Source organism: Barbus barbus (genome assembly GCF_936440315.1).
Source record: "Barbus barbus genome assembly, chromosome: 35".
In the NCBI taxonomy this organism is placed as follows: domain Eukaryota; kingdom Metazoa; phylum Chordata; class Actinopteri; order Cypriniformes; family Cyprinidae; genus Barbus; species Barbus barbus.
In genome coordinates this window covers 26,727,360-26,755,097 of record NC_136763.1, presented here as the reverse complement: position 1 = coordinate 26,755,097, position 27,738 = coordinate 26,727,360, and the positions used below count along the sequence as shown (strand labels likewise).

Sequence of the window (27,738 nt, the reverse complement as noted above, 5' to 3'; positions counted from 1 at the left end):
ATTCAAATCTGCATACTCACCTGCTTAAGGTAGATCGGACCTGAAATTAAACTGACACCCAAGAGACAAATAGTTGACTTAAAGTGCACTTGCTCTGTATTTCAGATGTATAGGCACTCATTTTATTCATCTTTGACAGACGGCTCACTCTGGTTTGTTTGCACTCAATCCTTAAATGCGGTTTGTTTCTGCGGCACGAACACATTTCACAGCATACTTCATGAAGATGACATTTTGGGCTTTTATTAATTTGTCAGCTGCACATGTACAGTGTGTACAGACTCTGGTTCATCAGAGTACATAAGATTCAAAATATATGTCAGCCGTTCTCTCTCTCAGCTGAATTACTGACAGCATGGAATGTGTTTCAAACATAGATCATAAGTATCTGCCTCATACGCCAACACAACTCACATTTACACTTACATAAAAACAGAGAAACAGTACATCAAAATCATTTCAATGGCATTTCAAAACATGAATGAAATGATCTGGCATGAAGGGAAACGTTCGATGACAGTCACATCTAATGAAGACACATCAGAACGTACAATATGACAAAATGAAGAATTTAAAGGCACTTTTGTTGTTTCTGTTTTCTTTTCTTTTGGTAAGGAAAGCTGCATAAACTAATGCTTTTTATTTTGTTCAGAAACTCTTGTTAGAAGTCAAAGGATGGCAAATATGTTCAGGAAACAAGTTTCAAGTAGTGATGCATCTAAACTAAATAAACAGCCAATAATAACAGAATCTTTGAAATGAAAAAAAAAAAAGATTAATGAAAATGACGATAGATGAATTATTGACAAATGAGGTAATTTATTTTCAGTTTTTGACCAGAAGGTTTGTGTGTCAGTCTTCTGTGCGTGAGTGTGAGCCGTCTGTACTGTTCCTTCAATAAAATAAATACTCATTTCTCTTTTAAAAAACACGTGTTTTATGGTGAAGGCAGGCTAATATTCCTGCGGGTCATAAAATCACTTCATCGGCTTATTCATGTTAAGAAAAGCAGAACCTTTAAATAACGGTTCAAACCATCTAGTCTGCTGTTCATCAGCAAATGAGTCATTAGTTAGCGAGTTATTAACTATGTTTAATTTGCACTGTTAAATTATCTTGACCTTACACAGACTGTGTACTTTCTGTAAGGAATCATTTTAAGCCCATATTGCTGCAGCTGTTGTAGTAAATAAGTTATCTGAGGAGCACAGTACATCTATCAGTTCTGCTAGACCTACAATAGTAGATCTATACAAAGTGGCAGAGCCAGGAACTGATGCAGGAAAACCAAGGAAAAGACTAATATTTGGATTGTACTGTTGGTTACAGTAAGGACATTCCTCACACTGGAAGAACAAACAAATGTTCATACTGCTTCAGGAATCAAACTCTGGCTGTTCATCCACGAGAACGGCTGGCGGATACTGAACTGAACCTCTGAAATCCAGACGAGAGACGCCCAGAGCGATCAGACAGTGCCACACCTGAGGGGACACACACACACACACATTTGTGAATTGTGGGGACATTCCATAGACTATTAGTTTTATACGGACCAAACTATAATTTCTATCCCCTAATCCAGGGGTGTCAAACTCAGTTCCTGGAGGGCCGCAGCCCTGCAGAGTTTAGTTCCATCCCTACTCCAACACTCAAACCATGTAGTTTTCAACGGAGCCTGAAGGACTTGATTAGCTGGATCAGGTGTTTAATTAGGGTTGGAGCTAAACTCTGCAGGGCTGTGGCCCTCCAGGAACTGAGTTTGACACCCCTGCCCCTAAACCTACCCCTTACAGAAAACCTGTTTGCATTCTTACACTTTCAGATAAACATCATTTATTATTTGTAATCATTTTTGCCCTCGTGGGGACCGCAGGCCAGTACCCATAATGTCAAAGAATTCAGGTTTTACTATCCTTGAGGGGACATTTTCACTCGCATGCACGCACACACTCGCTCTGACTCACTCTCACACACGCGCACTCACACACACACACACGTTGGTTTTTGTGGTTTATGGGGACTCTCCATAGGCGTAAGGGTTTTTATACTGAACAAACTGTGTGTGCTATTGCCCTACACCAACCCTACACCTAAACTTAGCCCTCACAGGAGACTTTGTGCATTTTTAGATTTTCAAAAAACACCATTTAGTATGTTTTTTAAGCCTTTTGAATTACGGGGACATAGGCAGTGTCCTCATAAACCACCTTCATATTGTAATACCTCTGTCATACCCATGTCATTATACACATTTGTGTCCTCATAAACCACATAAACATGCACACAGACAGACAGAGACACAGACAGACAGAGACACAGACAGACAGACAGACAGACAGACACACACACACACACACACACACTATGACTGGACTTGAACAGTCATCTTTGTCTGAAATGGAGAGATGGCTCACCAGGTAGCAGACGAAGCTGAGATAGGCGATGGAGAGTAGGGCAGAGAAGACGTAGAGGACGGTGCTGTTGAGGGCCGTCACATACACCACCACAAAGTACATGTTGATGGCGCACACCACGAGGATGACCAGACCTCCGCCGATCTTCCACACACTGCAAACACAACACCAACCGTCATCCACCTGTGATCACAGCTCAGGAGTGCTCAACAGAATCAGTGAGTACGGCACAGACTGACCGCAGTCACAGATCCACACCGCAGCACCAGCTACTGGACGCCTATCCTTCAACTACAGACTTATTTTTTAGTTGCATGTAAGAAAGCAGTTACTAAATGTTGGCTCAAGAGAAGCCCTTCTGTCAGTCAAATATGCTCTATGGAAAAAAATGATCTTCTCCCTCCGGTTACAGAAGAACACGGGAAAATGATTGGAGGAAATGGGATTGTTATATACTTCAAACAAGCAATGGCTAGACTTCCAAAGTGGTTCCTGATTGATCATATTAAGACCTCAAGCAAATTATTGTCAAGTTTTATTACTGCAATCTTTTTTTTCTCTGTGAATGTCTTGTAGATATTTTGGTTTACATTCTCTGTTGGTGTCTAATAACACAGAATATTTGTCAAAAAATATAGTATAAAAAAAAACCCCAGACTGATTTCACCTTATAAGCTCAGACTGTCTGATGTCATGGAAGCTAGTGAGATTCATTATGTTTAACACACTGACCTAATCAAGCAAAGCGCAGTGATTTATGAAGACTGCCCACTGTCAGCAGTGCTGAGTAATACCACAAAGATTTCTGATAAGTCCATAATGTGCAGAAGAAGATCATTGCAGGCTCACATTCATCGCTTTCCTCTCTGGTCCGGTATGATGCATTAGGATGCAAACAGAATTCGGGTTTTTCATCATTATCTCACTTCATGAGAAACGCATGAGCATTTATTTGGGTTATTTTAACATTAATTTAGATTTTATTAAAAGCAGCCTACACCAAACAGACAGTTCCTCATTTCAGACTTTGATGCAAAATGCAACAGAAATATATTTAACATTGGATAGATGTCCTACTTTACCGCTTACATACAGTACACTCACATAATGATATACAAAATCCCAATTGATTATTTACATCATCAAAACATTAAAAAAAAATTATATTATCGAGCAACTAATCTGTTAAATATGACTATAAGACATGAAGATATTTATAATAAATCCATAATGCACTGGGCATGTTGCCGTCCAATGGCACTCTCAGTCAAATCATTTAGCGGGAGCGAGGGTTTATTATGGCGGGTTTCTGTAAAGACCTTGAGGTTTTTATGTGTAGACGATAAGTTTTCTCCATTACTGACTTACTCCTTCAAAATGAGCTAAATTCCAAAATGTTCTGCGTTATTCAGTAACAGTACCATTTCTGCAACAGGATTCCATGATTCGGTCTGCATCACAGAAATCATATGGCCTTAAGTAAAGTATCCAGAGCACTGCAAACAGTGGCAGAATCACAAGAGAAAATAAATACAAATACACTTGACTTGGCTTTACTTAGACTTGAATTTAGTTCACAAATAACAAAAGTATAATATTAATTTATAATAATTAGGGATGTTCAAAAATACTGTATTCGAATATTTGGGCTCATAAAAAAACTAATTTGTTTATTTAAATGACATTTAACTAAAAAAAGACTTTTTAATAATCAAGCTGTCAAAAATAAAGCAGACCCTACCAATTACCGTACAGAACGTACATACACTCGAGTCGGCCTGTGTGTATCGTGTTTATATTGTTTCACAGGTTAATATTTAGAAAAACAATAATATCCACATGCTCGGATGAAAATTAACATGATGCTTCCATCTTTCTGAGGGCATTTTTACCCTCCTGTAGTTTGACTCTAAATTTGTGAAAATGTTCATTTTGATCTCTACAAACCAGTGGATTAGTACATGCATCCATGACTTTTAATATTTTGGCTTTCTTCTTAATTTATATATTTCTTTCACCAGAAAAAAATTATATTAACAAAAAACTTGAGCCATGGCCTCTGGTTGAGCTGATACAGTAGTGTTCATGAGAGGGAAAAGAAGTTCATCAGAACATCTCGCACATGAAAAACCCTGTCCCTCATCTGCTTCCCTTTCCTACCAAAGCTGAGCTTCACGACATGTTCTCTGTTTACCTGCGGAGTGAAGCACAGCTCAGATACTCACAGTCCGTTGGCGAAGTCATTCATCAGTGAGGTCAGGCTGGTGAAGGTCAGGATGGGGATCAGAGCGAACGGCAGCTGTTCAACACAAAGAGCACCAGATCAGGGGCGCATCACAGAATGTTTCTTATCTTAGGCCTTAACTTAAAGGGATAGTTCACCCAAAAAATAAAATTCTGTCATTAAAGGTGGGGTGTATTTTTTCAAAAACGCTTTAGAAACTGAGTCGGGGCTGAGTACCAAAACAAACTTGTAGCCAATCAGCAGTAAGGGGCGTGTCTACTCATGATGCGAGGAGAGAGCGCTCATCAGTGCACAGGACGGACATGAGCCGAGCGACGACAGAAAGATGGAGATGGTGGATAAAAAACAAAAGAGGAAAACATCTGTGGAACAAAAGAAGGCTTACACCGTGTCTACACCGGACGCCGCGCCGCAACAGCTAAAGTCCGTCTACACCGGACGCCGCGCCGCAACAGCTAAAGTCCGTCTACACCGGACGCCGCGCCGCAACAGCTAAAGTCCGTCTACACCGGACGCCATGCCGCAACAGCTAAAGTCCGTCTACACCGGACGCCGCGCCGCAACAGCTAAAGTCCGTCTACACCGGACGCCGCGCCGCAACAGCTAAAGTCCGTCTACACCGGACGCCACGCCGCAACAGCTAAAGTCCGTCTACACCGGACGCTGCGCCGCAACAGCTAAAGTCCGTCTACACCGGACGCCACGCCGCAACAGCTAAAGTCCGTCTACACCGGACGCCGCGCCGCAACAGCAAAAGTCCGTCTACACCGGACGCCACGCCGCAACAGCTAAAGTCCGTCTACACCGGACGCCGCAACAGCTAAAGTCCGTCTACACCAGACGCCGCGCCGCAACAGCTAAAGTCCGTCTACACCGGACGCCGCGCCGCAACAGCTAAAGTCCGTCTACACCGGACGCCGCGCCGCAACAGCTAAAGTCCGTCTACACCGGACGCCGCGCCGCAACAGCTAAAGTCCGTCTACACCGGACGCCACGCCGCAACAGCTAAAGTCCGTCTACACCGGACGCTGCGCCGCAACAGCTAAAGTCCGTCTACACCGGACGCCACGCCGCAACAGCTAAAGTCCGTCTACACCGGACGCCGCGCCGCAACAGCTAAAGTCCGTCTACACCGGACGCCGCGCCGCAACAGCAAAAGTCCGTCTACACCGGACGCCACGCCGCAACAGCTAAAGTCCGTCTACACCGGACGCCGCAACAGCTAAAGTCCGTCTACACCAGACGCCGCGCCGCAACAGCTAAAGTCCGTCTACACCGGACGCCGCGCCGCAACAGCTAAAGTCCGTCTACACCGGACGCCGCGCCGCAACAGCTAAAGTCCGTCTACACCGGACGCCGCGCCGCAACAGCAAAAGTCCGTCTACACCGGACGCCACGCCGCAACAGCTAAAGTCCGTCTACACCGGACGCCGCAACAGCTAAAGTCCGTCTACACCAGACGCCGCGCCGCAACAGCTAAAGTCCGTCTACACCGGACGCCGCGCCGCAACAGCTAAAGTCCGTCTACACCGGACGCCGCGCCGCAACAGCTAAAGTCAGTCTACACCGGACGCCACGCCGCAACAGCTAAAGTCCGTCTACACCGGACGCCGCAACAGCTAAAGTCCGTCTACACCGGACGCCGCAACAGCTAAAGTCCGTCTACACCGGACGCCGCGCCGCAACAGCAAAAGTCCGTCTACACCGGACGCCGCAACAGCTAAAGTCCGTCTACACCGGACGCCGCAACAGCAAAAGTCCGTCTACACCGGACGCCGCAACAGCTAAAGTCCGTCTACACCGGACGCCGCAACAGCTAAAGTCCGTCTACACCGGACGCCGCGCCGCAACAGCTAAAGTCCGTCTACACCGGACGCCGCGCCGCAACAGCTAAAGTCCGTCTACACCGGACGCCGCGCCGCAACAGCAAAAGTCCGTCTACACCGGACGCCGCGCCGCAACAGCAAAAGTCCGTCTACACCGGACGCCACGCCGCAACAGCTAAAGTCCGTCTACACCGGACGCCGCAACAGCTAAAGTCCGTCTACACCAGACGCCGCGCCGCAACAGCTAAAGTCCGTCTACACCGGACGCCGCGCCGCAACAGCTAAAGTCCGTCTACACCGGACGCCGCGCCGCAACAGCTAAAGTCCGTCTACACCGGACGCCGCGCCGCAACAGCAAAAGTCCGTCTACACCGGACGCCACGCCGCAACAGCTAAAGTCCGTCTACACCGGACGCCGCAACAGCTAAAGTCCGTCTACACCAGACGCCGCGCCGCAACAGCTAAAGTCCGTCTACACCGGACGCCGCGCCGCAACAGCTAAAGTCCGTCTACACCGGACGCCGCGCCGCAACAGCTAAAGTCAGTCTACACCGGACGCCGCGCCGCAACAGCAAAAGTCCGTCTACACCGGACGCCACGCCGCAACAGCTAAAGTCCGTCTACACCGGACGCCGCAACAGCTAAAGTCCGTCTACACCAGACGCCGCGCCGCAACAGCAAAAGTCCGTCTACACCGGACGCCGCAACAGCTAAAGTCCGTCTACACCGGACGCCGCAACAGCAAAAGTCCGTCTACACCGGACGCCGCAACAGCTAAAGTCCGTCTACACCGGACGCCGCAACAGCTAAAGTCCGTCTACACCGGACGCCGCGCCGCAACAGCTAAAGTCCGTCTACACCGGACGCCGCGCCGCAACAGCTAAAGTCCGTCTACACCGGACGCCGCGCCGCAACAGCTAAAGTCCGTCTACACCGGACGCAACAAAGCGGCTGTTGAAAATCATTTGAAATTTGTGTCAATACGACATAAATAGAACGTGGCAGCAGTTTACTGTTGGGATCCAGTTCAGACAGCATTATTAGTAGTTATAATGAGCTCTTTAGTATTTTGTTGGGTGCGCCGCTCGCGTCCGGTGTAGACATGGTGTTACGATAAGGCAAGAAGTAGATCCCATGTAAATATCGGATCAGCTTTCCAGCGCTGGAGAGAACTCAATAGGACGCCGAGGTTGCTTTGTTTCTTCTCGATAGGTGAGTCACATTGGTTTTGCTTTGTTTCACAGAACTAATCGTTGCCTGGATTGCGTATGTGTGGGGCGGAGATATCAAAATAGGGGCGAGACATCAACATTGGCTACCAGAAATCACTTACCCCACCTTTAATTACTCACCTGCATGTCTTTCCAAACCTGTAAGACCTTTGTTCATCTTCAGAACACAAATTAAGATATTTTAGATGAATTCTGAGAGCTCTCTGACCCTCCACAGACAGCAAGGATCCTAACACGATCAAGGCTCAGAAACATAGCAAGGACATCGTTACAATAATCCATATGACATCAGTGGTACAACCATAATTGTACGAAGCTATGAGAATAATTTTGTGCTCAAAGAAAAAAAATAACGACTTTATTCAACAATTCGTCTCCTCCGTGTCACACTATAGCGCCATTTTGGAGAGTATAGTGTGACGCGGAGACGAATTGATGAATAAAGTCGTTATTTTAGTTATTGACTAATTATAAAGTAAGTAAACAACTGCTTTGTGTCACGTCAAAATGAAACTTGAAATGGTCTGAAAAGGTGATGACTGAGTGAGCATCCAGTGTGATGAAATGAAAGATACATCTTCGTGTCTGTGGCAGTGTTTACATTGCTTTTATGACCATGATGAGATTGACTATTAAAAAGAACAGCTGAACATCAGTTCATAAATAATGTTGGTAACATTTTACAATAAGGTGTCATTTAATCTAACATGAACATTTATTGCAGTATTTAGTCTATTAATCTTTGTTTACATTAATTAATATAAATACAGTTCATTGTTAGTTGAGTGCATAAACTAATGTTAACAATGTTTTGATTTTAATAATGCACTAGTAAATGCTGAAATTCATATCAACTAAGATTAATAAATGCTGTAGAAGTAGGCTATTGTTTAATCTTAGTTCATGTTAACTAATGAAACCTTATTGTTTCCAGAATATTGTTCAAATTGTTACTGCCTTTAGTTATTATTTTGAAATAAATATGAAAATCCATAAAAACACTATGAAATGTATAATTAGTATTAAAATTATTAAATAAAATAAAATATTATATTAATAAAATACAATATAATTATATTTGTTCTTATGTAATATTTATTTACCCAGGAAAATGTGACAACATGAAGTGTACCGCACACCACTGACGTTAAAGTAGGATTTTCCGCAAATTCATATTACAGAAGCACTTGATTCGGGATTCTTATCCTGTCTTACAAAATCGTATCTTATCTCTAGTTAGATTATAAATCATGAACATTATCATTAGCCAATGTGAGAAAGGCCTTTAGGTGCTTAGAAGTTGCCCTGGGAACTTTTGTAACCTCGCAGACTATTACACGTTCAGCTTTGGAGTGATCTTTGTTGGTCGACCACTTCTCGGGAAGGTAACAGTGGTCTTGAATTTCCTTCATTTGTACACAATCTGTCTGACTGTGGATTTGTGGAGTCTAAACTCTTTAGAGATGGTTTTATAACCTTTTCAAGCCTGATGAGCAACAGCAACTCTTTTTCTGAGATCCTCAGTAATCTCCTTTGTTCGTGACATGATTCACTTCCACAAACATGATCAGACTTTGATAGATCCCTGTTCTTTGGGTCAATAAAACGGGTCATGTACTGATATTTGATAGTCATTGCACTGACTGAAAACACCTCTGCACAGATGGACTCTAATCTCCCTTTTAAATTAACTGCTAATCCAGGAGATTCACATGCTTTTACCACTCACAGATATGTAACACTGGATCATTTTCCTGAATAAATAAATGACAAATAAAATATTTGTCTCATTTGTTTGATTGGGTTCTCTGTGTCTACTTTCAGGACTTGTGCGTAAATCTGTTGATGTTTTGGGTCATATTTATGCAGACATATAGAAAATTCTAAAGGGTTCACAAACTTTCCAGCAGCACTGTATACAGTATAATACACTTTACTACTATGGTTCAAAAACACTATAGTATTTACTATAAGTTGCTACAGTATTTCTCCGCCCCCTGGAGAGCTGCTGGAGCTCAGTGTCATGTGTGTACCTGCATGCTCTGCAGCACGTTCAGGAAGTCGTTCATGCCGGTGAGATGCTGCACGTCCTCGAAGACGGCCACCAGGAGCGTGGGGAAGATGGCGATGGAGCGCGTCAGCAGCACGCGAGCGAAGCGGGACCAGTGCAGGTTCAGGAAGCCCTGCAGGAGCGGACGCCAGACAGATGTCACACACGTGCCCAAACATCATGCCATTCAATGAACCGAACGCTCTGGAGACCCACATACCTCCATCACAAACTGACCCGAGTAGGTTCCGGTCATGGTTGAACTCTGTCCAGCGGCGAGGATCCCGATGGCCCAAATATACAGCGCAGCCGGGCCGAAAAAACAGCCCAGAACCACACCCTTCAAACACATCATTCACAAGCACACAAAGATCATATAATGCATGAATATTTCACTCAATATAGCATCTAACAATAGAATCATTAAATATGACACTTTAACCAACAAGTGGCGCTTGGAGACCTATGAAATACGTTAGATTTTACTCTTTACTCTTTACTCTTTAATTTTATTGATTGATTCTGTTTTTTTTGATTGACTCCGTTTTAATGGTTAAGTAAAATTGTTATTAATCAAAAAGCATATCTAATTAATTGATTCACTAAATCATTAAAGTTTTAAACACCAATTTATTCAAATTTTAATGCCCTTTGAAATGTTTTATTTTATTTTCTCAAATTTAGTTGAAATTTTTTACCAAATACTTGAATTCCATTTTAATGATTTCATTAAATTGTGATAAAAGCATCTCTAATTAATCGATTTTATAAAAAAATATTTTTATTGATTTTTCTTTTTTTTAAGAAATACTGTGTTGTGTAGTTTTTCAGCTAAATAAATTGTGATATATATATTTTCTGGTAAACAAATAATGTTTTAATAATAATTTTATTAGTAGTAGTACTATCATTACATTAAAGGGATACTCCACCCCAAAAAGAAAATGACATTAATCGTTCCAAACCCGTTATTTTTATTTGCTTTGCGTACAAAAAAACTATTCTCGTCGCTTCATAAAACTCAGATTGAACCACTGATGGCACATGGGACTATTCTGACAATGTTTTTTATACTTTTCTGGACCTTGACAGTGCAATTTACTATGCAGTCAATGGGACGGTCACAAGCCTCCCGGTTTTCATCCAAAATATCTTAAATTTGTTCCGAGGACGAACGAAGCTTTTACGGGTTTAGAACGACATGGGAGTAAGTGAATATTGATAATTTTCATTTTGGGGTGGAGTATCCCTTTAAGTAATATTTCTGCCAGGATTTCTTCAAGTTAAACCGAACTTTCATTTCGACCGGATGCTGTTTGTATGTGGTATGAGGATTAGTTTGAAAAGAAACGGTAAAATGCTCATGAAGTGACCAGTTCTACAGATTATGTTTGTTTGATTTCACTGTACTGACCTACTTTTGATTTATTCATCCAAAATTTGGCAAATTCCGTCACATTTCGTGTTTAACAGTAAATTCAGTTTTTATGACTGGATTCGGCGATTCTGGAAATCACAGGTTTCAAACTCCTCCGGTCATGGGATACATACAGCCTTTACATTTATGCATTTGGCAGATGCTTTTAACCAAAACAACTTGCACCGTGTTCAAGGTATACATTTATATTTGTGAATGTCAGTGTGGTTATCATATTTAGTAATTATATATTCATGAGGCATTAGTTTGCGACATACCCCTTTGTAGATGTCCACCTCCAGTGTTTCATTGTTGGCTGGGAAAAGCTCACTGTGTGCACTTCCTGTGTCATTACACTGCTGACCCTGAAGAGGAAACACCAATGGAGCGCAGTTTATCCATGAGCTCAAATGTGAAACACTCACTGCAAACATCTCTAACAGGAAGTAGAAATGAAAGTGCTCACCACTTCCATGTTGGTCTTGCCATAAAAGGCCTGGGCAAAGACGGCCACCACAAACACATTGATGAGGAACGAGATGAAGAGAGCGATGGTGGACTCGATGAAGTAGTACTTGTTGGCCTCCTTCACCTCCTTCTTGTTTTCTCGATTTATGTCTCGTGACTGAAGCGAAGAAAAAACTGATTAAACACATCAGATGGACTTCATGGCAATCAGACAAAAAAAGAAAAGAAAATATAATACAGTTCACTCATTCAATTACTTATTTTACCAAAATGATGAAGTATGAAACACTTTCCATCCATCGCATTCTTGTAGGGCTGTCGGTTTGATGCATTAAGTGGGTGCGATTAATTATGAGGAAAATAACGTGTTCCTATGATTAAGGCATCTAACGCAGCTGTCTCTTACATTGATGGTTCAGTTTCTGATAATATGATGCAGGAGTCTGTTAGAATGCAGTTATATGAGCCTCAAACTCAAAATACGAGGACAAAAGTGATAATGATTTAGAAAACGTTTCAATTAACAAGAAAGTAATAATGTGTTCGCTAGCTAAAACAGTTCTAGATCGAGTTCGTCAGTGATTCAGTGAATCAATTCACTGAAGGAATCAGTTCAATTAATAATTCAGTGACTCACTCATTAACACTTGCCATCACCTACTGCCAATTTTAATTTCATATTTAGAGTTTAATTTCATTTTTAATAATAATGGTTTAAATCATTTAATATTTCAATATACATGTTTTAAACCCATTAATCTGATAGCATAACTTGTGCAATTCTAATTGCAGGGTAAATGCATTAATTAACCTAATGATCATTAATGATGCAGCTTCTGAAAACAATGTTTTGACCACATTGTAGTCTTAAAAGTTTGTGTATAATAAATTATATGCTGAATCAAAATATTTCTTTCTAAAGCTATTTTTTGTAATGTCTATTCAATGCTTTTCTCATTTAAAACAATAATGACTTTAAATGATATTTTGGGGGTAATTTCTCAGCCAAACTGATGTGCAATTAATTAAATGAATGTATCAGCACATCTTGCAGTTGAATAGTTAATTAGCCTAACTAGATTTAAAATATTAATCTCTTGACCGCCCTATTCATTTGTTTAACTGGTTCACACATGTGCTGGAGATCTAGTGCATCTCAGTGATCCTACAATGATTTATTTACATTGAACTACGGCTTCAAACACATAAGTGACCCTGGACCACAAAACCAGTCATAAACATTCAAAAATTGATGTATGGTACATTCATTTCCATTGATGTATGGTTTGTTATGATAGGACAATATTTGTCTGAGATACAACTATTTGAAAATCTGGAATCTGAGGGAGCAAAAAAATCTAAATATTGAGAAAATCTCCTTTAAAGTTGTTCAAATGAAGTTCTTAGCAATGCATATTACTAATCAAAAATGAAGTTTTGATATATTTACGGTAGGAAATGTACTAAATATCTTCATGGAACATGATCTTAATATCCTAATGATTTTTGTCATAAAAGAGAAATGTATAATTTTGATCCATACAATGTATTGTTGTCTATTGCTACAGATATACCTGTGTTACTGATGACTGCTTCTGTGCTGCAGGGTCACAAATGTTTGCGATGTGAACCATTCACTGACCTTCACAAGAGCAGAATGTAGGTAGATGTTATGAGGCATTATGACGGCTCCCACGATCCCGACGGCCTGCTCCATCTGCGTGGGTCCACAGCCGCTGCAGTACGGCACAAACATGCCCTTCAGCACCTCGCCTTGGTCTGGAGCCACACGCACATACTGCAAACAACCAGAGAGCAGAGAGAGACGTCACACACAGAGCGCTTACACAACCACCTGCTGACAACATGCTGCAGCTGCACTGAACCTCGTAACCAAAGCTGACAGCCATGATGGTGATGAGGAACCCAAAGAACGCCTCCAGCTTCCTCAGACCTGAAGACAGACCAGACACTCACATTAGAGCCACGACACGAGCCGGTGCGATCTCTCACGCTACTTCAGTGCAGACATACCGTACTTGTCCAAAAACAGGAAGACGAAAGTGTCAACGATGGTTATCAACACTCCAGCCCAAAGAGGAATCCTGCAGAAGAACATCGACCATCAACAAGATGAATGAGCTCCATTTCTACACATGCTCAGTCAATTCAAACATTCAACCCCTCAATCACTGACAGCAGCAAACATACTGAAAGAGCTCATTATTACTTTTCAAACAGACAGTAACAGCTGTTTTCAGAGGAACAACATGTCCTTAAATCACTCTGAACAAATAACAGGTTAAACTAACATGTCAGTTTGTTAAAAGAATAGTTCAAAACTAAAAAGCAGCTGTAAATGTGCTCCCCCATCAGGCCATCCAGGATCAGGATGAGTGTGTTTCTTCATCAGGTTTGGAGGAATGTCTCAGCAATGGATGCTCTGCAGTGAATGGGTGCCGTCAGAATGAGAGTCCAAACAGCTGATAAAAACATCACAATCCACAGCACTCCAGTCCATCAGTTAACATCTGGAGAACACAAAAGCTCAAACAAATCCAGCTTTTAACTCAAATACATAGAGTCCATAATCCATAATAACTCTTCCTCCAGTGAAAGGTGTTCTGGTCTGAATCAGGAGAGAAATCTGCACAGATCAAGCACCGTTTACAAGACAAAACAGCTCTAAACAAATATGTGGCTGGATTTTGATGTGGGACACAACCGGAGATGGACTTTTCACTGGAGGAAGCGTTATTATTGATTATTTTGGCCATGCAGCTTCTCTCCTCACAAGGATGGACTGGAGTGGTGTGGATTATTGTGATGTTCTTATCAGCTGTTTGGACTCATTCTGACGGCACCCATTCACTGCAGAGCATCCATTGCTGAGACACTGATGCAGAGACACATTTCTCCAAACCTGACGAAGAAACACACTGATGATGATGATGACGTACCTGCCGACCGACAGCAGATTGAGGGCGATGGCACAGCCGATGACCTCCTGCATGTCAGAGCCGATGATGGCCAGCTCCACCATCAGCCACAGGATGATCCGCGGCACCTGTAGACACGCCACAGTAACACAGTTACAAACACACACACCAACCTCTCCAACGCTGATCTCAGTCTCCAAAAAACAGTAGACGTGATGGTACTTGGTAATATGTGACCCTGGACCGCAAAACCAGTCATAAGGGTCAATTTATTGAAATACATCATCTGAAATCTGAATAAATAATCTTTCCATTGATGTATGGTTTGTTATGATAGGACAATATTTGGCTGAGATACAACTATTTGAAAATCTGGAATCTGAGGGAGCAAAAAAATCTAAATATTGAGAAAATCTCCTATAAAGTTATCCAAATGAAGTTCTTAGCAATGCATATTACTAATCAAAAATGAAGTTTTGATATACAGTGGTGTGAAGTGTTGGCCCCCTTCCTGATTTTTTTTTTTTTTTGCATGTTTGTCACACTTTAATGTTTCAGATCATCAAACAAATTTAAATATTAATCAAAGATAACACAAGTAAACACAACATGCAGTTTTTGAAGTTTTTTATTATGAAGGGAAAACTAAATCCAAACCCACATGGCCCCGTGTGAAAAAGTGTGACGAAAACTGCTGCTGAGCAAAAGAACATAAAGGCTCGTCTCAGTTTTGCCAGAAAACATCTTGATGATCCCAAAGACTTTTGGGAAAATACTCTGTGGACTGACGAGACAAAAGTTGAACTTTTTGGAAGGTGTGTGTCCCATTACATCTGGCGTAAAAGTAACACAGCATTTCAGAAAAAGAACATCATAGCAACAGTAAAATATGGTGGTGGTAGTGTGATGGTCTGGGACTGTTTTGCTGCTTCAGGACCTGGAAGACTTGCTGTGATAAATGAACCATGAATTCAGCTGTCTACCAAACAATCCTGAAGGACAATGTCCGGCCATCTGTTCATGACCTCAAGCTGAAGAGAACTTGGGTTCTGCAGCAGGAAAATGATCCAAAACACACCAGCAAATCCACCTCTGAATGGCTGAAGAAAAAAAAATGAAGACTTTGGAGTGGCCTAGTCAAAGTCCTGACCTGAATCCTATTGAGATGCTGTGGCATGACCTTAAAAAGGCGGTTCATGCTCGAAAACCCTCCAATGTGGCTGAATTGCAACAATTCTGCCAAGATGAGTGGACCATTCCTCCACAGCGCTGTAACAGACTCATTGTAAGTTATCACAAACGCTTGATTGCAGTTGTTGCTGCTAAGGGTGGCCCAACCAGTTATTAGGTTTAGGGGCAAGCACTTTTTCACACAGGGCCATGTGCGTTTGGATTTTGTTTTCCCTTCATAATAAAAACCTTCATTCAAAAACTGCATGTTGTGTTTACTTGTGTTATCTTTGATTCATATTTAAATTAGTTTGATGATCTGAAGCATTAAAGTGAGACAAACATGCAAAAAAAATTAAAAATCAGGAAGGGGGCCAACACTTTTTCACACCACTGTATTTATGGTAGGAAATGTACAAAATATCTTCATGGAACATGATCTTAATATCCTAATAATTTTTGTCATAAAAGAGAAATGTATAATTTTGAACCATACAATGTATTGTTGTCTATTGCTACAAATATACCTGTGTTACTCATGACTGCTTGTGCTGCAGGGACACATATGATGTACTCTGGTAATGAACTTGCACAAAATTGCTGTGGGAACTTAAATTATATGATCTCATGATCTTATAAATAGATCTTAAATCTTATGATTTTTTTGACTGACCAGCGCTGCATGAGTGCTGTGTACAGGAGGCACACACTGATGTAAACAACCTAAACATCACGAGACTTCGGCTGAATGAAAACACAAATTCACTCTCTGACAGGAAATGATGCTTCGAGAAAGACTCCGATTACACCTGCAAACACTGCTTTCTGTTTCTGCTCAGAGTGCAGCATTTACATGTTTTCAAACAGCCTTATAGAACTTTGCATCAATGTTGGTGTTTATTAGACAGCACTTATTTAGACTTAATATTTGTTTTCAAACATTTGTATACACTTTTGCATTTTAAGCTGCACTAAAACATGCCAGATAAGATTTCTGAAAATGTTCTGATTATTTATTACTGTTCTTTACAGTTGCGTTCATTTGTGTTCGTGCACTACCAGTCAAACGTTTGGAGTAATTACGTTTTTTTGTCGTTTTTTTCTTCTCACCAAGACTGCATTTATTTGATCAAAAATACAGTAAAATAGTGAAATGCTATTACAATGTAAAACAGATGTTTTCTATGTGAATATGTGTTAAACTGTAATTTATTTCTGTGATGCGCAGCTATATTTTCAGCATCATTACTCCAGTCTTCAGTGTCACATGATCCTTCAGAAATCATTCTTTCATACTTTTATTAAGCAAGGATGTGTTAAAATGATCAAAAGTGACAGTAAAGACATTTATAATGTTACAAAAGATTTCTATTTTAAATAAATGCTGTTCTTTTAAACTCTATTATATGTGAATCCTGAAAATAAAATTTAATGGTTTCCACAGAAATATTGTGCAGCACAACTGTGTTCAACATTGATAATAATCAGAAATGTTTGTTGATCAGTAAATCAGTATATTAGAATGATTTCTGAAGATAAAAGATAAAGCGCTATATAAATGCATCATTCATTCATTCATTCAAGATCGTGTGACACTGAAGACTGCAGTAATGATGCTGAAAATACAGCTGCAGATCACAGAAATACATTACACTTTAACACATATTCACAGCTGTTTTAAATTGAAATATTTCACAATATTACTATTTTACTGGATTTGTGTTCAAATAAATGCAGTCTAGATGAGTAGAAGAGACTTCTGCTAACCAAGACTAAAGGAAAACATTTGAAAAATCTTGATTTCAAACTTTTAAATAGTAATGAGTGTAAAACGAATGGAAACGTTATTAGTGTTATATAAATAAAGGTTGCTGAACTGGTTATTAAACAGTCCAGTGGCCAAGCAGCAGAAGGTGCAGTATTCCTCCGGCGTGTCGTGTGGCTCCGGAGCTCACCGTAGGGTAATGGCGGTTGCAGACCTCGGCCAGATGCATCCCGGTCACGACGCCGAGACGAGCGGCCAGACGCTGCAGCAGCAGCCCGATGATGGTGGCACCCAGCAGAACCCACAGCAGCTGCAGGACACACACACAGAGTCAGAGTCATTCGGAAAATTAACAAAGCCATTAATAAGACATGCACATTATTGAATTATAGGTGCTCATATTTAGAAGCAATTATTTGACTGCATGTGTCAGCAAAAGTCAGTATAAACTCATTCTGAAAAACTACACTATATTGCCAAAATTAATGCTGCTGCCTGCATGTACAGTTTGGATGGAAATCATAAAGAATCGAATGATTCTGCCGCCAGCTCTGATTCCCTTTAATGAATCTGCTCCTGAATGACTCCATTAACAATGCTTTTAGCACTTTATATTGTGAAATATTTAAAAGGCAGTCTGTTGCCAAATGATGAAATTCCCCTTCTTCCTCTGTCAACACCAAGGTCACAGCTTCAATTCAGGAAAATGTCAAACTTATGAATACGTTTTGTAAACATGAATCACTTCACATTTCAACTGAACAGACATAAATCAGAAATGCAGATACACTATATTACCAAAAGTATCGGCACCCCCCTTCTAATGAACATGTTTGACTACTTTAGTAATTTCCATGAGTATAAATCTTAATGTTTAAGCATATAATGATATTCTAGGGAATTGTGTGCTTCTGATTTTATAGCAACAGTTTGGACAGAACCCTTTTCTATTCTAACATGACAGTGCCTCTGTGTATAAGACACGGTTCAAAAAGACATGATTGATTGAGTCGGTGTGGAAGAACTTGACTGGTCTGCAGAAACTTTAAATGCAGACCTTGAGCCAAAAACTCAAACACCAACGATTTGTCTTGAACATATGGGTTCAGTCATTTTGGACACTTCCAAAACTGTTGCAACAGAGGTGGAAATACAATTTTAAATACATTAATTATGTTTCCATCTTTAATGCCACAGTTTTGGAAGTGCCTATTCTAAAGAAGGGGGTGTCCCAATACTTTAGTCCATATAGTGTCTGTACAAGTCATTGGTGTTTGGTGATGAGTTTTCGGCTCAAGCTTTGCATTTAAAGTCACACCAGAGGAGTTCAGCTGGGATCAGGACTTGTCTTTCTGCAGACCAGTCAAGTTCTTCCACACCGACTCAATCAATCATGTCTTTTTGAACCGTGTCTTATACACAGAGGCATTGTTGTTAGAATAGAAAAGGGTCCTGTCCAAACTGTTGCTATAAAATTAGAAGCACACAATTCCCTAGAATATCATTATATGCTTAAACATTAAGATTTGTTCTCATGGAAATTACTAAAGTAGTCAAACATGTTCATTAGAAGGGGGTGCCGATACTTTTGGCAATATAGTGTATCTGCATTTCTGATTTATGTCTGTTCAGTTGAAATGTGAAGTGAGTCATGTTTACAAAACTTATTCATAAGTTTGACATTTTCCTGAATTGAAGCCGTGACCTTGGTGTTGACAGAGGAAGAAGGGGAATTTCATAATTTGGCAACAGACTGCCTTTTTAATATTTCACAATATAAAGTGCTAAAAGCATTGTTAATGGAGTCATTCAGGAGCAGATTCATTAAAGGGAATCAGAGCTGGCGGCAGAATCATTCGATTCTTTATGATTTCCATCCAGTGAAGAAACTGTGTACATGCAGTCAGCAGCATTAGGACTGACCACAGCGTTGTCCAGCTGAGAGCAGATACTGGACATGACTCACCTTGAAGCCCGCTCTAGCCCCAGACTGGAGATCAGACTCTATGTTCCCCGGGTCCAGATAGGCGATGCTCATCAGGAAGCCCGGTCCAGTGAAGGCCCATAGTTTACGAAAGCTAAACAGCTGGAGAGAGGAAGCGTCCACATGTTAACCAGAGAGTTCAGGGTGGTTATTGCTTGAGAACATGCTTATCTCTGTCAGATCCCTGCGCTTGTGTCCTCTGAAGATCACATGATGAGTGTCCACAGAGCGGGATGCCAGAGCCGTTTTCGTAACACTTTGCATTCGTTTATTTTTCCACTTGTTTTTCTTCCTCTTGTTTGAGGAAATCAAGATTTGTCTTCTTGTTGGACTAATTCATGAGTTAATGATTATAAACATCACTATCTGATAAAACACTTTTCTTACCCATCAGCTTTCTCTCACACACACACACACACACGCCTGATAACGGCTCCGTCACGCTCATAATACTGCAGTGCCATAACCTGCTGCACCTTACAGCCTATCACGTTTGTCACATATCCTGATTATGAAAGGTAATTTAATATGGCAACATATGCCTAAAGAATGCGTCTGATAATTAAATCAGGGACTTGTCTCACAGTGAATCTGGTTGATGCCCAAACACACTCTCATTACTGTTACAGTCTGAAATAGTTCACCCAAAAATTTAAATTAGCTGAAAATGTGCTCACCCTCAGTCCATCCGAGATTAGTATGAGTGTGTTTGTTCATCAGTGTGATGGCCCATGGTGTGGCCACACATCAGTAAGCGGTAATGTCTCTCTCTCATGCACATACATGGACCTATACACATGTTTCTTTTATATCACTTTAATTTTGTTCTTCAAATAGGACACAAATTTTGATGTCATTTTCACACTTTATTATAATCACAGTGCTTCGCGTCTAATTGGGAGTGCACACCATTTAGTTCGCTGTTCTGTGTATTTTTGTTAATACTGTTTTCCTTGAGTTGAGGTTACCGGACAGTGGGCTCTGCGGAGGTCCTCAAGCTTCCATTGGGTGTTCCGGGAATCTAAAGGACCATTGCATTGGTTCCGCCGCTCTTTTTAATTCTGCTTGTAGGCACCAATGGGCAGAGGGAGAACTGATATGGTTTAGTTTAAGATTGGGTTTAATTCTTTACTACTTTAATGGTATTTGATTTTGGATCTAGTTAAAATGTATATTTGATCTGTCGGTAAAGCTTTTAAGTAGTTGGATGGTTTGAATGTTGTATTCTGTAAATTGTTGGTTTTGTTTCCCCCTTCTGTGTGTAATATGGACTAGTCCAATTGTATAAATGTGGATCTGTTGTGTTATTTGGAGTCAGTTCGTTTGGTTAGCACATGTTTGGTTATTTAAGTTTAGTTTTGTTTTGACCATTCTGTTAATAGGCTTAGTTATTTGATTTGATTATTTGTGAATTTAGAGTTTTTTTGTGTTTTCTTTCCAAATGTGAACTGGTTTTGGACTTATTAAAGTGATCTAATTTTTGGGAAACTTATTCTTTTTTTATGCCTTTCGTTTTACTTCAGCCCGGTCCTCACAATCAGGTTTGGAGAAATGTAGCATTGTATCACTTGCTCAGCAATGGATGCTCTGCAGTGAATGGGTGCCGTCAGAATGAGAGTCCAAACAGCTGATAAAAACATCACAATAATCCACACCACTCCAGTCCATCAGTTAACATCTGGAGAAGACTACAGCTGAAACTAATCCAGCATTAAATCTGAGTCCATAATTCATAATAACGCTTCCTCCAGTGAAGTGGTCTGGTCTGAATCAGGGGAGAAATCTGCACAGATCCAAACAAAACAGTCCTTAACAAATATGTGGTGGGATTTTGATGTGAGAGACAACAGGAGATGCACTTTTTCACTGGAGGAAGTGTTATGGACTCAGATTTAATGCTGGATTCATCTTTAGTCTTCTCCAGATGTTAACTGATGGACTGGAGTGCTGTGGATTATTGTGATGTTTTTATCAGCTGTTTGGACTCATTCTGACGGCACCCATTCACTGCAGAGCATCCATTGCTGAGACACTGATGCAGAGACACATTTATACAAACCTGATGAAGAAACACACTCATCCTGATCTCTGATGACCTGAGGGTGAGGACATTTATAGCTCCCTATTTTTGGGCGAACTACTCCAACATGGAAACATCTGGACTGATGTACTCTTGGCTTATTATAATAACATTAGTTTGGTTTACTAGTGTATTTGATGAGAAACAAATGATGAAAGAAGTCAAAAATATAAACGGAGCAAATGCTGGTTGTATTGTTGAACAGAATGATTTTTCAGTTGAAGCTACCTTAGTTACTTCATCCTCAGGGATGGGAACCTTCTCCTCGAAGTATGTGGAGATGGGCTCCTGCTGCAGGCCTGGAGACGCAGGGCTGTAGAGGTCAGGCTCCTGCGAGCTGCTCTCTGAAACACAGCGTTACGACACACATCAGACAGAGACGGGAGCTGGAGAGTTTCACAAGAGTGTTCAGAGCGACAGAGCATGTGATGGAGAAACACGCTTCAGTCACATGAGCCACCGAACTATGACTGAAACATCATTAACAATCCGTCACACTCCTTTATTGTCTCCTGTAATATAACAACAGCCAACATTGACATCCATCAAACCCCAGAGCGCCCAGGATCTGCTCGTTTCCTTCAGAGCCAGAGCGAGTCAGTGAGTTCAGCAGAGAATATGACACATCATAAACACGGATAGCACATCATGAACATGGGAAAACACGAGGAAACGACGCCAGTAAACTACCAGATCACTTCCTCTGAGTCTTATGACAGCTAATTACGAAACACTTTTACACACGCGCTTTCACTCATTTAAAGTCTTTAAAGTTGTTCAAATGAAGTTCTTAGCTATGCATATTACTAATCAAAAATTAAGTTGATATATTTACGGTAGGAAATGTACAAAAAATCTTCACGGAACATGATCTTTACTTAATATCCTAATGATTTTTGTCATAAAAGAGAAATGTATAATTTTGAGCCATACAATGTATTGGCTATTGCTACAAATGTACCTGTGTTACTGATGACTGCTTCTGTGCTGCAGGGTCACATTTTGGCTTTATATCAACCATTGGCCACCTGCTCTCAAAAATACCAGCCATTAAAAAGCCATATGGGCTAATCTGTAGTAAAGAGTCACGGGTGGATTCTTGACATTCAACAGATGCCTCTGACTTTTAGATGCACCACTGCTAACATACTAAACTCACTACTCATCAACTTCTCTAAATGTCTGGTCTGTTACCAGTATTACTGAAGAGCCAGTGTCCAAGTTAAATGTTAAAACAACTTCAATAACTGCATTTCCTTGAAGTTTCTTTAATGAAGTACTGAGGCAGCAATTATTGAGAATCATCGAGTTTTCCTGATGTTGGTATAAAGCACTGAACCTCCAGTCATTCTGGACGGGAACCCTAGAGACTCGCATGACGTGACGCTCGTCTCACCTTCCAGCGCGTCGTCCCCATCCCGTTCAGTCTTCATGAGCTCCACGAGTGCCTCGGAGAGTCTGAGAGACAGAAAACACAGAGACGGCAGAGGTGACTGATGGAGAACACGCTACAGAACTGGACCACACTCATTCTCTACACAAATAAACCAGACACGCCATAAATATGCACCAATTTAGTCCACTAACAAATGTACTTACAGTACATATGTCTGCAGATTCTCTGTGCATGTGAATACTTATTGCTGCCTTGGGTTTACTGTATACAGACATACAGTATTTGCACTGCTGCAGATTTACTTGTGCTTCCATTATTATTTCCATGTTGATCCTTTATGAATTAATGCACAGTCAGATATACACTTCACTGCACAATATATTTTATGATAAAAGTCTCATTTGTTAATGCACTAACAATGATCAATATATGTTTTAACAATTTATGAAGCGTTCTTAGTTCATATAAACAACTGTTCAATGTTTATATTAGTTCACACTGTATTAGTAGATGTTGAAATTAGCATTAAGATGAATAAAGTCTGTAGAAATATTTCCACTGTACTTCATGTTAACTAACAAGTACAGTAAAATGTACACATAAAACTAAATAAAAAGAGAGTTTAATCTTTCATTCTATACTATTTGTCCCCTTGTAAACTAATGAGACCTCAATGGCAAACATGCAGACGTGTGTTTTAGGTGCACCTCGGGGTTTTCCCCTAATTAGAGTATTAACTGAAAGACATTTGACAAATACGGCTGTTCAGAGCAAACCCCACACGATCAGACCACACACACTGCTCACCGATTCTTGAGAAGTGGGTGCAATATAGGGGTGCTCCGATTGATCGGCTACCGATCGTTATCGGCCGATAATCGCTTGGGGATGTTTGATCAGCGGTCTCCAAAAAAAGTTACTATAAGCGAGCTGCACGCTGAACAGTTAACAGGAATGGTCACTTGCACAATCAAGGCAGGGTCATTTAAATATTGCATTTCTTTTTAATTCTTGCCAGTGTTTAAACCATTCAGCGAGCGCACACACACACACACACACACATAACGCCAGGTTCACATCCGTATGCGGTGCGTATTTTTTCCCGCGTTCATCATAACGGATCAGAGCGTGCACACTGCACACGTCTGCGGTCCAGCAGTGCAGAGATAGTTTCCACTGCACGCGCTGAATTAAAGTAACAGCACGTTGTTAGCAGTAAATACGGATTGTAGTAATAACACCATAAATGCATATAATTAAAGTCTACTGTGTTTCACAGTCAACACATTCGGCTTTTTGGCTAGTTTTAAAGGGAAAGAGCACTTTTAGATAAACAAGGCACTTGGTACAAATGGTACTTGTGGAGGTAGAAAAACTAAGTTCTTTATGAACCGCAGGATTGCTTGTAATAAAGATTTAAATGCAAAAGGAAAGGCAGTAGAGCTGACTGTTTCTGTCAATGGTAAGTTTGTGATAATTTAAGAAAAGTAGTTCAAGGCCTGGTTTCATGGACAGACCACCTCCACCCCTCAAATTAAACAATCCCCTCTCACAAGAGTCACCTAAGAGGGGAATTCATTCTCAAAAATTAAATTCAGGCCCTGAATGAATGTCTACAAGTCCTGATTGGAGTATGACTATAAATAATTCTACATAATAAAAAGAAGGCTTTAAAAAGATCGGTATCGGTGATCGGTATCGGCAGATACTGCTGTCTGTGATCGGCCTCAAAAATCCTGATCGGAGCAGCCCTAGTGCAATACTGAAAAAACTAAACCTTGTACTCAGACAAATGAAACTACATTTATGTGTCTTATATGTTCTAAGCTACTGAGCTATGCTTTGATGCAACCTCCCAACTTTTCTCTATTTTCTCTTATTTGTATCTGACGGTGGCGACGAAAACCTGAATTTGTAGTCATTTTAACTATCAAATACAGTAAATCAATCAGTTACTGTACTGTAATGATCTGTTTTCTCTGATCTCAGAACTGTGCTTCTATGGTAACAAGGTAACGTTTAAAAACAGTTATATGAACAAATAAAACAATTAGCTGTTACCTCTATCCATTCACCAGGATCTTAATATTCAGATTTAAACATCTTAAATTATCCAAAAATGATCAGAACACATGAATATAAACAAAATAATTTCCTCAGAAATTGGAAGATGGTGTTGTCATATCATGGTTGTGACCAGGAAATATTAACATTAGGATTTAAAATATTGTAAAACTATAAACTGACCAGAGCCTGTCTGACACTGATGTACTCTGCAGAGGAGGAATGAGACGAGGGGGTCCTTTAGAGTGACAGCTGCCCCTCATATTCCCTGATTTTAATTAGTGCTGTCAAACGATTAATCAATTGCATTCAAAATAAAAGTTTGTGTTTACAATATGTGTGTATACTTATGTACATATAAATACACACACATACAGTATATATTTAGAACATATTTCCATGTATATATTTATATTCATATAATTTATATTATATATATAAATATTTTAAACGCATAAACTTAACATATTTTTCATAAATATATACATGCATGTGTGTGTGTGTGTGTGTGTGAGAGTGTGTGAGTGTGTGTGAGTGTGAGTGTGTGTGTGTGTGTGTGTGAGCAAGCCATGTCTACTTACAGACAGACTCAAGAGAAGATCAGTAATCCAAAGTGAGATGAAGACCAGCACTGCACTTCACAGCGTGCGCTTTCATTCAACTGATCTGCAGCAAAGGATTGTGGGAAACGGAGGAAGTGCTTGTGACCTTGCCGCTTTAATCTGTGGAAAGCAGCAAGAAACATCTCTGATAAATCCAACGGCACAACACACACCCAGATTCACACACACACACACACACACACACCCCCCGCTTCATACGGCCTTCAGTCTGAGAACAACTTGATCTAATAAACTATGACTTTATCATTCAGTTTTACAAGAACAGGAACATTATTCTTCCACATGATCCTATAAATGAACATCTCAGGAAAGAGTCAGGGAGTGTGTAGTAATAAAAACATCACAATAATCCACACCACTCCAGTCCATCAGTCAACATCTGGACAAAAGATGAAACACATCCAGCATTAAGATGTCTCTAACTCAAATATGAATCCATAATAACGCTTCCTCCAGTGAAAAAGACCATCTCCTAAAGAAGTATTATTATGAACTGCTACTTTAGTTGTGTGTTAAAGTGTAGGTTTTTTTTTTGGGTGGGGGGGGGCTGATATGTTCTCGAGTTTATATCTCGCAATTATGACTTTTTTTCTCAGAATTGTGACTTTATGTCTTGCAATTATGACTTTTTAAATTGAAATGGCGAGTTTAGGCTATATCACGCAATTCTGAGATAAAAAGTGGCAATTAGCTTTTTAATTTAGTTTACGGGCTTCCATAGTTCTCATTTGTTATTAAGATAGGAAGAAATGCTTGACTTTAAACGTGCACACATGATGCTTCCTCCACAGAACCAGAACCAGAACTAAAATCAGAGCATTTCTGAACACAGAAGAGAAGTATTTTGACTATACTCCAGGAAATGTAATACTTCATCAGTGTTTTTCTTTGGAAAACTCCACAAAGCTTAATTTCATATTTTTACTGCACTACATTTCATAAATAAAAGTTGTTGTGTGTTTTTCCTTTAATATGTAAGAACATTAAAAATGTAGTACTTTCTTGTTCTGAAGTAAATCTTAAGAAAGTACTAGATTTCTAATGTAATTAAGTATTAAATGATATTTAATATGAAAAAGTGCAGTTAAATGTAGTAAAGTTAAAGGAAAACACTGATAAACTAGACACTTTTAAAGCAGAGTAAGAGACTTGACTTGAATCTGTTATAGTGCTCCTGAAGAGGAAGATGAGGAAGATCTGAGTATTGAGCAACACCAGACTCTTCCGACAGTATATCAGGCTAAACTCTGTCCAGAAGGTCATATACTGAATCTCAACATAACCCGTTTTTCTTGCTTCATAGACGTTTGTTTATTTCTATTTCTGCGAGATCATATCTTCCCAGAGTCAGCAGAAGCCGCGCTGTTTCTGTCTTTATCTCGAGTTTCTCACAGATTTAACCTGTCCTCCAGATCAAACCACTTCAGCGCTTTATACCTCACTCTCGACCCTGACCAATAAACACCGCTGCCGAGCACTGAATAAACATTCACTCACAGTCACCGGAGGATGATGAAGATCCTCGGAGGATGATGAGTGTCTTCTGTCAGAGAACCGAAGATCTGCTGTAATCTCCAGCCATGAGGACAGCGAAGGTGACAGCGTTTCATAATAAGAGTCCTGAGAGCTGGAGAGTCACGAGTCAGTCTGACGCTCAATCAGCTGCGACGCGTTTCATAATAAGAGTCCTGAGAGCAGGAGAGTCACGAGTCAGTCTGACGATCAATCAGCAGCGACGCGTTTCATAATAAGAGTCCTGACAGCAGGAGAGTCACGAGTCAGTCTGACGCTCAATCAGCTGCGACGCGTTTCATAATAAGAGTCCTGAGAGCAGGAGAGTCACGAGTCAGTCTGACGCTCAATCAGCAGCGACGCGTTTCATAATAAGAGTCCTGACAGCAGGAGAGTCACGAGTCAGTCTGACGCTCAATCAGCTGCGACGCGTTTCATAATAAGAGTCCTGAGAGCTGGAGAGTCACGAGTCAGTCTGACGCTCAATCAGCAGCGACGCGTTTCATAATAAGAGTCCTGAGAGCTGGAGAGTCACGAGTCAGTCTGACGC

General features: G+C 40.6%; 1 protein-coding gene across 1 annotated transcript; it reads right to left on the bottom strand.

Annotated features, from left to right (window-relative positions):
• Window positions 1-75: 75 nt before the first annotated feature.
• LOC306855442 (natural resistance-associated macrophage protein 2-like) lies at window positions 76-27,738 on the bottom strand. Its single transcript, XM_079394179.1, has 17 exons — window positions 27,174-27,738; window positions 25,635-25,775; window positions 22,990-23,051; window positions 21,822-21,937; window positions 19,496-19,615; window positions 17,720-17,839; window positions 14,616-14,722; window positions 13,690-13,760; window positions 13,542-13,609; window positions 13,298-13,453; window positions 11,654-11,812; window positions 11,466-11,552; window positions 9,991-10,110; window positions 9,754-9,903; window positions 4,643-4,716; window positions 2,418-2,571; window positions 76-1,484 (listed from the first exon to the last, which is right to left on the bottom strand). The coding sequence occupies exons 3-17, from the start codon at window positions 23,024-23,026 to the stop codon at window positions 1,377-1,379; spliced, it is 1,647 nt and encodes a 548-aa protein (XP_079250305.1). The 5' UTR covers window positions 23,027-23,051; window positions 25,635-25,775; window positions 27,174-27,738; the 3' UTR covers window positions 76-1,376.

What these genes read in the sequence shown, in the direction of transcription:
- LOC306855442 (XM_079394179.1), bottom strand. Translation starts at nt 23,026, where the DNA reads ATGAAGACTGAACGGGATGGGGACGACGCGCTGGAAG. An exon ending in CTGAGGATGAAGTAACTAAG is followed by an intron (nt 19,616 to 21,821) that starts GTAGCTTCAACT and finishes TCCTCTCTCCAG; the next exon opens with CTGTTTAGCTTTCGTAAACT. An exon ending in ACGTGCTGCAGAGCATGCAG is followed by an intron (nt 4,717 to 9,753) that starts GTACACACATGA and finishes TGTGTTGAACAG; the next exon opens with CTGCCGTTCGCTCTGATCCC.